Source organism: Ochlerotatus camptorhynchus, unplaced genomic scaffold (genome assembly GCF_037179485.1).
Source record: "Ochlerotatus camptorhynchus isolate MF236.1 unplaced genomic scaffold, CSIRO-AGI_Acam_v1.1 ptg000131l, whole genome shotgun sequence".
NCBI lineage: Eukaryota > Metazoa > Arthropoda > Insecta > Diptera > Culicidae > Ochlerotatus > Ochlerotatus camptorhynchus.
In genome coordinates, this window is record NW_027040621.1 from 1685941 (window position 1) to 1702910 (window position 16970).

General features: G+C 40.9%; 1 protein-coding gene across 1 annotated transcript; it reads right to left on the reverse strand.

The window, feature by feature from the left end:
* Positions 1 to 762: 762 nt before the first annotated feature.
* LOC135700258 (spermatogenesis-associated protein 20) lies at positions 763 to 6373 on the reverse strand. The gene is made up of 5 exons (XM_065220701.1): positions 5853 to 6373; positions 2548 to 4140; positions 2278 to 2486; positions 2008 to 2217; positions 763 to 1941 (listed from the first exon to the last, which is right to left on the reverse strand). Exons 1-5 carry the CDS (start codon positions 6143 to 6145, stop codon positions 1676 to 1678), a joined length of 2571 nt encoding a protein of 856 aa, XP_065076773.1. The 5' UTR covers positions 6146 to 6373; the 3' UTR covers positions 763 to 1675.
* Positions 6374 to 16970: the final 10597 nt, after the last annotated feature.

The following is a 16970-nucleotide window of genomic DNA, read 5'->3' on the forward strand; positions in this document are numbered from 1 at the left end:
GATAGATGTCACCGCAAACAACAGCAGTGACATCTGATGGAACATGAATGCAGAAGCTTGACAAAATGATTAATTTTAAATAGAACTATGAAAGGAAGCTTAAGTGGGAGAGTCATAAAAAGTTCGAAGATAATCTTAGGATGAATTGAATGAGTTTTTTTTAAACGTTCTGCGTAGAATTTGCGGACTGTAGGAAATTCCCGAGGGAATCTCAAATTTATGTCAGAGGAATTTTGATAAAGATCTCTGTGAAAGGAATTGATTGTTCAGGAAATTCTTACGAACAATTTTCAAGGTAGTGAAAACACACAGACAAATTTGGCGGGTTTCATGTCCTTCATTGGCTCCCGAACATCATGGCTAAAGGGGTGGAGCATGCGATCGTTGCAACCCGGCAAGCAATTTCCCCACAATTCTCCTAGTTCCTGAAGCCGGTGTTTCTGACACATGAAAACACTTTTGAAAGAGTTTCAATACCTAATATCTGAAATGAATGAGGTCATTAGGATCGCAATTTTTGTTTGGTATTGATACCATTATTTGACTTGTTCAACGCATATTCGTTTTCTGACAACCTTGTTTAAAAATGTTCATTTTGTTGTTGATTTTTATGATCTCCACTACCGTTCATTTAGGTATGTTATGTCGAGAAGTTAAGTTTTAAATCTTATGCAGGTCGATAATTTTGTGTTCAAGAATTCTGCTTTACTGGTAGTACATATCGTTTCGAATAAATGAAAACACATCAAACCGTTCGGTCTTTATTCTCAATTTTTGCTTTATTAGATTAACCTTAGAGTGTTTGCTTGTTTTAAAAACGACACAATAAAATTGGTAACGATGACGCTTTACGTCCATAATAATAGGTTTACTATTGCATATCAGCGCATATTCCCTTTCTAAAAAAACACTGCTACTGTTAGTTCCATTGCAACGTTTTCAAAACGCTTAACAAACAAATTGCCTTACTTCTGGTATCATATGGAGTTCCCCTTGTGTTCGCAACCAAATATTGGCACCTTGTTTTAGATATTTGCTTGTAGTTTAATCGCTAGATCACATAGTGTTGTATTTTGCTCGTAGCTCAATTCTCGTTAGATTTTCCTTGCGTTTGATTAGATCCGTGTAAGTGGACTGCTATTTATTCTATGAAGAATAAAAAAAAACCGGGTAATGTTCCGTGCGCCTATCGACAATTGTTCTTCTATTTAGTTAGTACGTACTAATAGCTTTGTGATGCAATAAGAGATTTATTTTGATGATTAAAATGTTTCAAAAACTTGAGGTCTGATAGAAATGTTTTGATTAAAATTACTTCATTACTTGTTCAATATGATTCTACTACCAACATTAATTTCTATGATATTCATTCGCTTCGGTGTGCTAGTTTTCGATTTACTTTTTAGAATATGTATCTTATTTTCTGTAACTTGCCGTGATAGGAAACAATTACGATAAACACTGATGACTCTAATGACATGCAAAGATAAACGTAGAAACGTACTCAATTTATGCTAATGTATTATGTGAAATATCCTTCAATCGACTTAATCAAACTGTCATTTCTATTGTTGCGATTTCGTTTCTGACGGCCGCCAGTTCCTGCAGTTCCCGAGTTCTAGAGTTAAACACCTATGACACCCAATGCGCGCAGAGAACCTTAAGCCTCGAAAAATCAGTTTTCGTACTCGGCGTAATCAAACACGTACATGGTGACCAGATCTTCGGTTAACTTCTCCGGCTCGGTGACCGGCAGTTGGCAAACCTTGTTGTGACACATGTAAGCCGTCGGTGCATCCTGGATCATCTTGAAGCTTTTGAGCGTCTTGCCTCCGAGGCTGTGTTCCGGCAAGCTCGGATCCAGCCGAACGATGAGTAAACCGGGCATATAGAAATCCCGTACGGCATCCACCAGAGCCGTGTCCTCCGGTCCATCGGGGCCTGTTGGTGGGTAGGACCAACAATAATGAATCATTTATGAGCAATTAAAAAAATGCGTGAACTTACCAACAACCACGAGCATATCCCGTCCGTGCTCCTGCAACAACATGGCCGACATCATTTCCGGTAGGACGTAACCGAATGGAGTAACGTTCGAGAAGTAACTAAACAACTTGGTGACCTTCTCTCGGAATGCAGCACACTCAAAGTAGTCTCCTAGTATAATCAAATTGTAAGCGGAGACGCTGTTACCGCAAGGTTCCGCACCGTCGTGATCTACAAGAGTGGGCATACTTTTAGAATAATCTTAAGATTCCAAGTTTACCATAAACTAACCTTCCTTCAACCGTACGACAACGTTGGCCGAGTTTGCCTCTGAGTAGTAGTAGCCACTGTTCTTGTGGTCCCAGAAGAGCTGGTCCTGGATCTCCTGCAGTTCCTTCGCCCATCTAAGTGCACTTTCGTCTAGTGAGGCTCGATAGTAATCGATCAGACCCTTGATCAGGAAGGCGTAGTCATCAATAAACCCGTGAATTGGAGTTTCTCTGCGGAGAAAAAGTAGTCTCAGTGTTGATTTAGGTCAGAAAAAAAAAAATTAGAACTTACAATGCCTTGGCTTTATCGCTCTCATCTCCGTAGCAGGAGCGAAGTAACTTTCGAGCTTGTGCATCGTAGAGATTCTCCCGGATGAACGAGACTAGATTTGAGCATGTCTTGAGATACTCGGCTCGGTTCGGTGCATCTTTGATGCACGATAGTTGCGACAGCCCGGACAGTACCAGACCATTCCAGGCGCAAATAATTTTAGTGTCCAGATGAGGTCGGGGTCGTTTGTCACGCACTTCGTGCAGCAACTCGTTGCCGATCTTCAAAATTGAACCGACTACTTCTGGAGTAGTTTCGAACTTTTCCGCCGTTTCACGTACCGATCCGTAAACGATTAGAATGTTCTTACCCAGCAGATGCCCGTGGGGATCGCTGCTGGGTTCCACATTTCCCGTTTGTTGGATATCATAATGTTCGGTGTACAATTCTACCGGATCTACCTTACCGATATCACCGAATTTTTCGAGATTCGCCTTCAGAAGATCCCGCACTTCGGCGTACGTCCAAGCGTAGAAAGCACCTTCGATCTTATCCTTACTTTCCCACGTGGGAAGGGAATCCGCGTCCTCTCCGCTGTAGAATCCACCCGCTGGATGTTGCAAGTCTTTGCAAATGTATTTGTAAATGGAATCCGCCACCTCAAGGTACAGCGGCTTCTTCGTCGTCTTATACCCATTGGAATAAGTCATCAACAGTTGACCCTGATCGTAGAGCATCTTTTCGAAGTGCGGCACATGCCACTTCTTGTCCACTGAATACCTTGCAAAGCCCCCGAACACATGGTCGTAGATACCCCCCGCTGCCATCTTGTCCAATGTGTTCAGTACCACGCCCAAAATTTTAGTCGAAGGATCCTGTAGATGGGCATGGAAAATAAGATTCAACTTGGACACCTCCGGGAATTTGGGGGCCCCAAGGGATCCTCCCCAGATGGGATCGAAATTTCGCTTGTAAATCGTAACCGCTTGGCGGTATTTTTCCTCCGGAGTAAACACTCGCTCTGGATCTTCGTGATGCTTCTCCTCGACATTCTTCTGAATGGCTTCGATTATGCTTCTACCCGTCGAAGCCAAATCTTCCCCATCAGTGGCCCACTTGATCTTCAGCTTGAGCAAGATCGTCGTGAAGCCGGGCATTCCCCAGCGATCTTTCGGGGGAAAGTACGTTCCACCGGTCACGGGTGCCAAATCGGGCGTCAACCAAACAGACATTGGCCACCCACCGGATCCGTTGATCAGCAGGATGAACGTCATGTAGAGCTTATCGATATCGGGCCGTTCTTCGCGATCGACCTTGATGTTGATGTAGTTCTCGTTCATAATCTCAGCCACGTCTTCGTTTTCGAATGATTCCTTCTCCATTACGTGGCACCAGTGGCAGGTGCTGTATCCGACCGAGAGGAAGATGAGCTTGTTCTCCGCTTTGGCGCGGGCAATGGCCTCTTCGCCCCAGGGATACCAGTCCACCGGGTTGTGGGCATGCTGCAACAGGTAGGGAGATTTCTCGTTGATCAACCGATTGGTGTGCTTCGGTTTGCCCGATGGTCCCGCTTCGCCGGAAGCCATGTTGACCGGTGCGTCGGTGTGAATTGAGCTGGAAGAGGGCCGGAGGGGGATTGAAATGAAAAATTATGTGCCTACTTCTGGACATTTTGTCACGTGCATAAGTCTATTGGAAAACCATAGTCAAACGTGTATTTCCGCTCCGAGATGTTTGTTTGAGCTCTTCGCCTATTCTGCGAGACGTGTGACTCTCTGTGTGTGGCCACAAATTACGTCTCAAGAGCTGATTTTATTAATTTATTACAGTGACTGCGAAATCGGACCGTACTTTCATAGTGAATTTCCATATTTTGTTACGTTCCATGGAAACAATATGAACCACTACTTAAATTAAATAACCGAAGTATTAAAATTACCTGAAATATTTTCAATTCAAATGATAATGTTAAAACAAAAACACCCGTTCGATTTTGGCAACAAGCCCGAAAATTTAGTGCCAAAATCGAACGGTTTTATTTTGAAATTTAATTTATGAATTCTTTGATTTTGGACCACCGTAAGTCATCTTTATCGCATAGACGTTATTAATAATTAATCTTTTATTGAAAATTATAATCACAAGGAGCAAACATACATTATTTTCAAAATCCGTGCCAAAATCGAACGGGTACTGTACTGCGGTCGTGTCTAGGACAAAATCCAACTCGTACAATGCATAAGATCCTACACACTTAGATTTTTTTGCCGAGATGGGCACCACCGAGCAGCTCGGCATTTTATTTTGCTGGAAATTCAGCAAAAAATATGTTTGTTAGCTGAGATCTCGGCAAAATTCCCGTTTGTTAGCTGAATCTCGGCAAGTTTTTCACTGAGAACCAGCAAAATAAAATGCCGAGCTGCTCGGTGGTGCCCATCTCGGCGAAAAAATCTAAGTGTGTAAGTAACATTTATCGATTCTCTTCATCAACTTTCTCTTTTGTTAATAGCTTGGCTACACAATCGTTTTTTATCGTATTGGTCGTATTAATTGGTAGATAGTATCTACTAGTTGTGTGTTGAAAAAAGCTGGAAATATATTTACATAGCCATGGGTATGTAAATAGAAAATCAACGTCAATGTTACTTAGCAGCTCACTGAAAAAAGTTTTCACATAGTTTCTATTGGGAACGCACATATTTTTCCCATAGCGAAATTAATGATTCTTATCTGAATATCACATAACATAATAAATTCTATATGATTAAGATCTCACTGGACACATAAGGATGGTTGTGTGGTGCAAAATTGATATCACATGAAAATTATGTGAAATTCACAGGGATAGTTTCCACTGATTTATTCTATGAGTGTAATCCATTGTTCGGCTTGAATAATTAATTTATTTCAATTTGTTTATTATTATCTTCTTGTTTGTTTCAAATGACATCAGGATCCAACTGAATACAATATGTTTTTCCTTATAATTTTTCATTCATTCATTCATCAATCTACCTCTGCAAAATCGTTCAATATTTGACTACAGCACACATTTTACGAGCCAAACGGCACGTATCGCGTCCTTGTTGAATACCTGTTCGAAGGTTACAAAGATACGCCATACACTCTTAAGGCGTACACTATCTTCATACTACAGATGGCAACCAAAATTTAGGCCCATGTCTTCGATGAACATTTCATTAATCTTATATAATCCGTGACTCCTGTTTACTGCACTGCATTGTTGAAATGCGCATTCCATAGATTATTCTCCCCCTACTACATAATTTAGCAACAGGAGAGCAAAAACAAAAAAAAAAACTCACCAAATTTGTCCCACTTGCGGTGGAAGATATTGATCGGAGTTCGAGATGACGAAGGCTGATGCTGTCGTTGCTGCTATGGTTCGACGTCGCTGACGGCAGAAGTAATGATGATGATGGATCCAACTATTACGCTCTGGATCGTTGGATGCTGCTGTTGCAGTGGACCACCTTCTCCGTTGCCAGGATTTCGGAAGGATGCCACTGCCACTGCCACTGGCCACCGAAGAGCTACAACTAGTACGCAAATAGCCTGCCAGATGATGGTTTAGTTTCGCTGCGGCACCGTGGAACATAGCAGAACATGGGGAACGAAAGTTGATTGGGATGTGGATACTCTGTTCACTGTCCACTAGCACGGGTTGTTCAGTATTTCAATCTCTAAAGCACTTGATTTTTGTCTTTTTCACTGGAACCGAAGAAAGGTTTTTTTTGGAGCAGATTGTGCGACTGCAATCTTGCTGTTGGTGTCAATGGGAGCAAAATATTGACAAAATGTAATGACGTGATGACGACGAATGCTCTGCAAACCGATTTCTGACATCTGATGATGAGCGTGAGTGCGGTTTGTTTTGCTGCTTGTTTGAAGCGATTGTCGAAAGAGACAGAAACGTTGTTTAGTCTCTCATGAGTGGCTACATTGGTACCATAGGTTATATCGGATGGGTAGGCTGGAGTTAGGTGTTTAAACTGTCCAATTTTAATGTAATTTCATAAGCATCATCTTGAACAAAGTACAGTACATGAACTTTGTATTAATCTGTCACCCAGCTGGATGGCCTTCTACTTCCCAAATGATCGGGATTTTGAAAATTGATCATAGACTGAACATGAGGCTTCAAGGCCCAAACGCAATGACGACGGAAGCGGAACGGCAACGGCAGCGGAAAAGTCCGATCTGAGTAAGCCTACTTGTCGGATTGAAAACTAGTTAGATCCAAATCGACTTCGGTTAGGCATCTTGATGTCATTAGTGACAACTGCCAAACTTTCCGTTTCCGTTCCGCTTCCGCCCACATTGCGTTTGGGCCTTCACATCAACACGTTTGTCGACGACAGCAACATATTAGACTGTCAGTAGGATAATGGATTTTGGTTGGACCTATTTTTGTCATTTTCACACTGCGTCTAAATGTATGTCGTGTTTTTTCTATGAATATAACATATGGACATGAAAAATGTGTATTTGATGAAAAAGTCTACCTTTCTAGTTTGTAAAAACTACTATTATAATTATTATTAAATCTTTATTTTAGAGATTTTTAGCCTAAGGCTAGTTTATCTCTTTTGCAATAATACTGATTTTTTTTTTCAAAATAGGATGTAATTTAACGTTTTTATTCAGCATTGAATTTGAATCATGGACTTATTACATTCGATATAAAGTACCATTTGTACGTTTGGGAAGCCCGCAGGGCCGTGCGCCATAAACTCAGTTTGACGACATTGGAAAATGTCTAGGTGTCCGTGTGCATGGTGTATGTGCTTTCTGTTCACCCAGATCGAAAGAATCGGTATTAGTCGATGTGTTCATCTACCGTTTTCCGACGTGTTCCACTCCTGTTGCCAGTTAGCCAACGATTCCGCTCTCACAACTTTCCGTACTCTTCCGACTTCTCTCTACCTGTAGCACTCGCTATCCTCCAGGGTTTCCTGCAAAAATGTAGAGAGCGATGCGAGTAGATGGGTTTGAATGCAAGAGATGAAAAAAGATTTTTCGTAGATTGATTCGCGAGTGTGAGATTTTTCGACTATTTAAAATCGGGATTTAGATGTGTCGCACCCCTCGGTTAAGCTCGCTTTTATGGTTATTTTTATTAGGGATGTCTACTAAAAATGTTGGTGAAATTGACCGTATATTCACGTAAACAGATTTAGTGTATTTGTGTTTGTATGTTTGGGATTTCGATATTTCCGGGAAACGAGATTTACGTGATTTTCAGGTACGCAAAAAATCAATATGGCGTCACCAAGCGTGTTGGAAGAACTTCTTAAAGATTCAAAATTCCTCAGCGCTTGCTGCAAATGCAAATGCATTTTGAGTCTGCAAACTGGTGTTAATATTTTGCCAGAAATAAAAAAAAAACTCGATACACGTTTCTACCTTATAATAATCAACTAGTTAATATTTTACAATTTTAAGAGTAGATATAAGCACAGACAAACAGACATAACACATTGAATATTTCTCACTGTAAAACATCGTCGCTAAAACATTACTGCCATCTGTTGAGTCACTGTGGTGGGTAGTACACTGCACAGATGGCGGTAGTGTGTAAACGTCAAACGCAAGGGAAATGACTATGCGCGCCACAGGTGGCGGTACTACCAACTACGATACTTTTAAATTGACCGTTAAATGCTTATTCGATGAACAACTTGCGAGTGTTATGTCTGTTTGTCTGTGATATAAGTATTAATTTAAACACGTGAAATTTATATCTTCCCGATAAAATTGCATAATATTGACTGCTTCTAAATATACTTCCCATTATTCTCATTAAAAAAATCACGTACAAATTACATTAAAAGCATTTTAAACAAAACGGAATGTCATGTAAAAGTTACCATATGTCCAGTAGTTTTCACTCCGATTTCACGTAAGCAGTACGTGAAAATCAGGTCTTATTTACCTGACTATTACGTGAAAAATAGGGTGGATGCCCTACTAATTTTGTTTTCGTCACAAATTAGATCAGATCCCAGAGCAAACCAGAGTAACTCTGAAACTCTGAGTAAAAGATGTACTCAAATGAAAGCTGTCTTCCCCCTCGCCTTAATGCAATAGTATAGGATTTTTAGGAACGGATTATTGCAGTTAAAAATGCAATTACATTCTATTCCACGAGTCCAACATCAAGCATATCCCCTTCACCAGATCCGGTAATTTTGCTGATGCATCTCTGTCATCATTTTTCTGTAGAACTAGCTCGTATCAAGGGACCCCAGAACGATGGGTGGTCTACCGATCGGTCAACTGTAAAGGCCCAAACGCAATGTGGGCGGAAGCGGAACAGAAACGGAAAGTTTGACAGTTGTCACAAATGCCATCAAGATGCCTAACCGAAGTCGATTTGATTCTAACTAGTTTTCAATCCGACAAGTAGGCTTACTCAGATCGGGCATTTTCGTTGCCGCTGCCGTTCCCCTTCCGCTTTCATTGCGCTGGGGCATTAAGGCCTTAAGCCAGGTACTGAAAATTAGATTTGAGGCTTTATTAAAAACTGACCCGTTCAAATTCTGCGTTATTTTAGTCGGAAATAATTTTACAGGGAGCAGGTGGCAAGTTCATTCATCATCGATTGGGTTAGGCCGTTCGCAATGCTGTTGTATTTTATAAGGACTGTTTCAATTTGAAACTAGAACAGAAACGTACCTCTCGCAATGCTGAGTTGCAGTTTCATTATTCGAGCACTATTTTGCACCAGATTTGCAACTGCTCGACTATTCTGTTTTATTTCTGAGCGAGTTTGAAACACGAATGGAACTCTGTTTCAAATTTCTTTGGATGTGTTGAAGATGTTTCGAAGAGCTCCACAAAAAAAAAAGGGAGAACTTCATAGAGAACAGTAAAGTTTATGGAACTTGATGATTACAAACATGTTTTAGAACTGTGCGTTGCGCTGATCGTGTTGCAGTTTTATTTTTGACAGTTTCAAATTATAGAATTGACGAGTAGTTTAAAACAATTTTAAAACTCAGCATTGCGAACGGCCTTACGCCTTCTTTTCTGTACATCTGCAAGGAATCAGCAGCAGGGACATCGAGCCGGAATCTGCTGAACGGGTTGAACACCGTACAGGTTTGATGGCTTCCTCTTCCGTAAACGCACTAATTAAAGCCCTACAGTAAAAGTATGGACGTCTGTCAAAAGTTGTTCCAATCGAACCGTCAAAATGCACCGCTTTGCTCGATTGGAACAGCTTTTACAGTTTTGTGGTGACAGTCGTCCAGGGTGACGCCGAAAGGGATCATACTGGTGATAACGCATACAGCTTCCGTCGAGATGGTTCTGTACGCATGCTTGGCATGCACAGTTGTACACACCAACTGCTCATTTTTTAATAGCTTTTCTCTCAGTTATTGAAAATTGATTTTCTTTAAAGTAATAGATAGATTAGGATCATAGCTTACTATAGATATAGATATCCAAAGAGTAGGTAAATCAACACCAATGAATTTTTACACTTAAAGTCCGAAATGTGCAGCGAGCATTTCTCACTTGATTTTTACAACGCAAAAACAAATACAGTTTATTACTAGAATTAAAATCTACTTTTTCTTACGTACCTATTACAAGTTTAAACTTTGTTCTATCTACTGCTTCAAACAGAACTATGTTTTGTCAACTGTGTGAAAAGTTATTAGCAAATGAGCAGTTCGTGATCAAAACTGTGTATGCCAAGCATGTCTGTACGCACTCACGACTCGCATGGCCATGAGCCGGAACGTACTGCTCAGTTTCCTTTGGTTCTGATTCGTTTCCAGCGCAGTAACCCAGGTTGGACATCCATACCTCAGTATCGACGGCGACACACTGGTCAGAAGACGCCCTTTTCTACTGCTGGGACCAGCTGTTCGGTATGATTCTAGCTATCGCGTTGATAGCCTTCAAAGCCTTCTCACAGGCATATCACTCCCAGGTATTTCAACGCACGCTTCGAGGTTATGGCGTGCTCCCCGACAGTGATTTCTGCCCGCCGTACTACTTTACAATTACTGACCAATAACACTTCCGCTTTGTGGTGGGCTATCTGCAGCTTTGCTCCTTTCATCCAGTTGTGTGTGTATGTGTGTGTAACGAAATATTTATTGAGACATGTTGCTCGACAACCACTAAACCGAATTGGACGCAATAGCCGCCAAATGAAAGGAATTATGGTCCCATAGAGCACTTTTGACTATTTTTTTTGAATCGGTCAACCGGTTCCGGAAATATGGGGCATGAGGCTAATTCTGATCTCAAACGAATAAAACTCATCCCGTACACACAAAAAATATTCGTTTATGAAATTAAAAAAACCATTAGTAGAATTGAAAGTTTGCATTGGTTCTTTTTGGTAGAAAGTCATTAGCATTCAAAACAAAAGTCTGTCAACTCTCAATTCAAAAGTTGCTCGATCTCTAGTTTTAAAAGTTTAAACTTTCAAAACGAATTGTAGTACTGTCAAATGAAAAACGTTGCAGTGTTAAAATTAAAAGCGGATTATTCTAATTTCAAAACAAACTTTCACAAGGAAAGTGGGGTGTAGTTAAAATAACATGGGCTATTTTTAATCTGAAATAAAATATTTTCATTTTTAGAGCAAGCGTTTCTTAATTTGAATTTTAAAAAACGTTAAAAAAAAGCATTATTATACAGGAAAAAATATTTATTTACAATTATGTTATAAAACGTCGTCTAGAAAGTATTCGTGATAGAACACTTGGTAGGAATCGCGACAGGTGATGGTCATCACGAAGAATACCTGGAACACATTATCAGGTTCCGGACATTGCCATACATTGGAATGTGTGTATGCCTCGTTGGTCTGCATTTTGCAATTGTACCTTGCTTGTGCCATTCTTTACACAACAAAGGAACACCAGGGATCACTACAAGTAACCGGTTCTCTGCAAATACAAAATCGTTTTTTTAAGTTTAACGTTAAGTGTGTTCAGTTTCGTTATCAACTAATTTTAACTCACGCAGCGGGTACAGCCGTCGTTGTTGGCAAACTACGACTTCATTATAAACCATGCCTCCGATCAAGCTACTTCCATCGGATCTACCCCACCGTATGGTCGATCCCTTCCTTCGTTTGTCGCACAACCTGGTCGAGCCTGTCCCCGTGAAGTCGTGATATCCATCTCTACGAATCCGAAGGCAACGGTTTTGTCGAAGGCAAAGATCAGATTGAATGAAATCTCGATGATTCCAACATGCAACCATATTCTGAAATCTAAAATAATATTCAGTTTACTACTCACACCAACCACGATACTATCCTCATCAGCCACTTACCACTTTGAAGATAGTTCAATGATGATATTAAACACGCACATATTTGATAGACAATCAAAGCAAATTACAGAATTACACTACGGCCGCTGTTTTTCATTTCTCCTGATCACATTAGCAATATAGGGTAAAATTTATTTCGTTTTCGCAGCTGACGTCAAAATTCCACAAGCGGAAAAGGCGGTAATTGTAATTGTAGGTTACCCGGGTTGCCAGTAAAACGCAGTAAACACATAGTCGAAGAGGTATTTTTGACAGTTAAACACGTTTAATTGTGAAAATATGAACTTTTAAAATTACAAGTTGATCGTGAAAAAAATACTTTTATGCCAATAATTTAACTTTTATGTTGAATGTTTAAGTAGTTAGTTCATAGAATTGAAGGGAACTTTTAAATTGAAAATGGACTATTTTTATAGATACAATTTTTGTTCTTTGTGTGTAGGTAAAAATTTCAAGATCACAGGTATAAAAATGAAATTACAACGTGTAGAAAAGGGGCCCAAGTAACAATTAGAGCTGAACAGTGAGAACAGAAGCTGATTATTTGTTAATTTAAGGTGTACAAAGCTGATTAACACCAGACTGAATATATAGTTGATTAGTAGTGCATACAGCGAATTATATCCGCATAATTCAACCTCAATAAGTTAGCTGAGCTAAAGACTGAACAAGACTTATTTATGCTTAATACTACTCCACAAATCAGTAATGCGTTACAAATAGTTTTGATAGCCTGATAGAAGAATAGGAATATATTGCATAATTTTGTTAAATGTCGTCTATCTCGTTGCATTTCCGGCATTTTAGTTCTTCTATATGCCTACCTTTCTAATCTAGCAGCGCCAGCGGTAGAGACAAATAAGAGGAGCTTTTTAGGAATAGCTCCAGGTAGAAGTGGACTGCGACGACGTCGGAAGTATTAACATTTGTATTCCTGTGTTTTGATCACTTTATTTTTTTTTATAATTACTTTATTTGTACAGGCTCAATCGAATAAACTTTACAGAGCCGAGTTATCCTTTGCGTTATACATTATTACTGTCTTAAATTTAAAGTTAAAGGAACTGGACCGAGTACTCGCGGTTGTCTCGAGGTTAGTGGAGATTTACAATTTTTTGGATGGGAAAAGGGAAGAAGGAGGTTTGAAATGTGGTTTACGATACAACTATTTAATTAATCCTAAAGCATGAAATTATTTCTATTCATCTTGAAAACAAACATTGAAAAAAAAAACCCACACGTACAAAATACAAACTAAACACAGGTTAATCAAACTTACAATCTAAGGTTGATATCCTTAAAGTAAACATATATGAGTTTCATAAACTCCAGATCGCGTCTAGCCAAAATATCCCGAACTGGAACATTAGGTTGTCTACCTCGAGCCCGAAGGGAATCATAAAAATGTGATCTGACTCCACGATACTCTGCACAAGACCAAAGGATGTGATCAGCGTCCTGGTAACCTTGTCCACATTCACAGAGATTGCTGTCTCCCAACCCCACACGGAACAAGTGAGCGTTTAGACAATAGTGATTGGACATGAGACGAGACATCACGCGTATGAAGTCTCGACTCAAGTCCAACCCTTTGAACCATGCAAACTTCGACACCTTAGGGATAATTGAATGTAGCCATCGTCCCAAGCTCCCTTCACTCCATTGATGTTGCCAGCTAACGAGCGACTGCTGACGATAAATAGAGAAAAATTCACTATAGGCGATCTGTCGATCATAAATGTCGCCTTCCATAGCGCCCACCTTCGCAAGTGAATCCGCCTTCTCATTGCCCAAAATTGAGCAATGCGAAGGGACCCACGCGAAGGTGATGATGAAAGAGCGCACGGATAAAGTACTAAGCAGTTCTCGTATTTTCAAGAGAAAATACGAGAAGTGCTTTACCGGCCTAATGGAACGGATAGCCTCGACAGAACTGAGACTATCCGTAAAAATAAAGTAGTGGTGTGGAAGAAGTGAAGCAATAGTTTCCAAAGTGTAGTGAATTGCTGCCAGTTCAGCCACATACACAGAACAAGGAGCTTCAAGTTTTCGAGAGGCGCTATGAAATTCATTAAATACACCAAAACCAGCGGAGTCCTCTATTAGAGATCCATCTGTGAAAAACGTTCTTGCAGAATCAACATGGCCAAACTTTGCAGCGTATAATGACGGAGCAATCATAGGACGATGATGCTCTGGAATTCCGCGGATTTCCTGCGTCATAGATAAATCAAAATTCACTGAATTGCCGAAATCGGAGAAGACTACACGATTGGGAATATTTCTTGAAGGGCTGACATCCTGTGTTAAATATAGGTAGTACAAAGTCATAAAACATGTTTGAGGATTTAGCTCCAGAAGCTTCTCAAAATTTTCGATCACCAGTGGGTTCATTACTTCGCAACGGGTGAGGAGCCTCAGAGATAACTCTGAAAAACGGACGGATAGTGGCAACATGCCCGCCAGCACTTCGAGACTCATAGTATGAGTCGAGTGCATGCATCCTAACGCGATACGAAGACAACGATACTGGATCCGTTCCAGCTTGATGATGTGCGTTTTAGCTGCCGACTGGAAGCAAAAACTACCGTACTCTAAAACCGATAAAATCGTTGTCCGGTACAACGTCAGAAGATCTTGTGGATGGGCTCCCCACCACGTTCCAGTAATTGATCGAAGGAAATTGATCCTTAGTTGGCATTTTCGTCTCAGATACTCAATGTGGGATCTCCAGGTGCATTTGGAATCGAACCAGACCCCGAGATATTTAAAGGACATGGAATGAGTGATCGGTTTACCCAAAAGTTGAAGCTTTGGTTGTGCTGGGCTATGCTTCCTAGAAAAAACGACCAACTCAGTTTTCTCCGTGGAGAATTCGATACCTAGCTGAATAGCCCAAGTAGACAAATTGTCCAAGGTATCCTGTAAGGGTCCTTGCAGGTCAACCTCTTTTGGCCCTGTGATAGACACTACGCCATCATCTGCAAGTTGTCTCAACGTGCAATTGTCACTAAGACAATTGTCAATTTCTCTAACGTAGAAATTGTACAAAAGGGGGCTTAAACATGAGCCTTGGGGGAGACCCATGTAGCTAAATCGAAAAGCTGTAGAGTTTCCATGAGAAAAGCTCATATGTTTTTCTGACAGCAAATTGTACAAAAAATTATTAATTAATGGAGACAATCCACAAATGTGGAGTTTCTCTGAAAGAACTTCAACGGATACTGAATCAAAAGCCCCCTTGATATCCAAGAACACGGAAGCCATTTGCTCTTTCTTAGCAAAAGCTAACTGAATTTCCGAGGAAAGCAACGCGAGACAGTCGTTCGTTCCCTTACCCCTACGGAAACCAAATTGAGTATCTGAAAGAAGGTGGTTCATCTCAACCCATTTGTCGAGGCGAAAAAGGATCATTTTCTCCATCAATTTCCGAATACACGACAGCATCGCGATGGGCCGATACGAATTGTGATCCGACGCGGGTTTATCAGGCTTTTTAATGGCTATCACCCTCACTCGTCTCCAATCGTCGGGAACAATATTGAGCTCCAAGAACTGATTGTACAAGTTCAACATGCGCCTCTTAGCGACGTCTGGGAGGTTTTTCAGCAAGTTGAACTTGATTCTATCAGATCCCGGGGCAGAATTGCCACACGAAAGGAGAGCGAGTGAAAGTTCCACCATTGAAAAAGGCTGACTGATTTCGTCTACCGAATTCGCGGTTTCGCGAGGAATCAACTGCGACGGCACGGAATCCGGACACACTTTTCGCGCGAATTTAAGAATCCATTGATCCGAGCATTCCTCGCTTTCGTTGTTAGTAGACCGGTTACGCATTCTTCGCGCCGTACTCCAAAGCGTATTCATAGACGTTTCGCGCGACAATCCGTCTACAAACTGCCGCCAGTAACCCCGTTTTTTGGCCTTGATGAGGCTCTTGAGTTCGCGTTCAAGAGATGTGTATGCGTCAAAATGCTCGCGTGTTCCGCGTTTCCGAAAAAGTTTAAACGCGTCGGACTTTTTACGGTAAACCTCCGTGCATTGTTGATCCCACCAGAGCGATGGTGTTTTCTTACGGATTGACGATCGCGGCACCGGTCGTGTTTGAGCTTGAAGGGCGCTGTCGACGATGAGATTAGAGAGGAAATTATATTCCTCCAACGGCGGAAGCTCTTCCACTGACGATACAGTATCGTCTATCGCGGATTGGAACTTAGTCCAATCAATGTTACGAGTTAGATCATACGCGACGTTAACGGATTCTGACGAGTTGAACCCACTGGCAATCGAAATTTTGATCGGCAGATGATCACTACCGTGCGGATCCTGGATTACATGCCAAGTGCAATCCAACGATAGTGAATTGGAGCAAAAGGTGAGGTCTAATCTGCTACCATTCGAGGATGGACCAGCCAAACGTGTTACTTCTCCATTGTTAAGTATTGTCATGTTGAAGTTGTCGCAGAGATCATAAATCAAAGTAGAACGGTTATCATCGTACAGCTCCCCCCAGCCTGTACCGTGGGAGTTAAAATCTCCCATGATCAACCATGGAGCAGGAAGTACCGCACATATGTCGAAAAGTTGTTTGCGATTAACAGAGACTCTAGGAGCAATATATACAGAAGCAATACAAAGGCTCTTACCTTTAATGGTAGCCTGACATGCGACAACTTCAATACCGGGGAATTCGGGAAGATTCACTCTATAGAAGGAATGGCACTTTTTGATCCCCAAAAGTACCCCTCCTCCACGTGAATCCTCACGATCCAATCGAATAATGTTAAAATCATAAAAAGGGAGATCAATTTCTGAAGAGAGCCATGTTTCACAGAGGGCAAATGCATCGCAATTATTGTTATGGACTAAATACTTGAACGAATCTAATTTCGGAATAAGACTTCGACAATTCCACTGTAGAACAGTGATCAAATCCCCGACCTCGTTTGGAAAATTATCCATCGAAGGAGATGATAGCTGCAAGAAGGGGCCATTTTGAAGTCAATTGCTTCAAGAAGGATTTCACAGTCGGAAGCAATGTGAGGACAATGCTTTTCAGAGGATCAGAAATGTTGAGGTATTTGAGAATACCGTCCACAATGTCATCAAATGAGAAC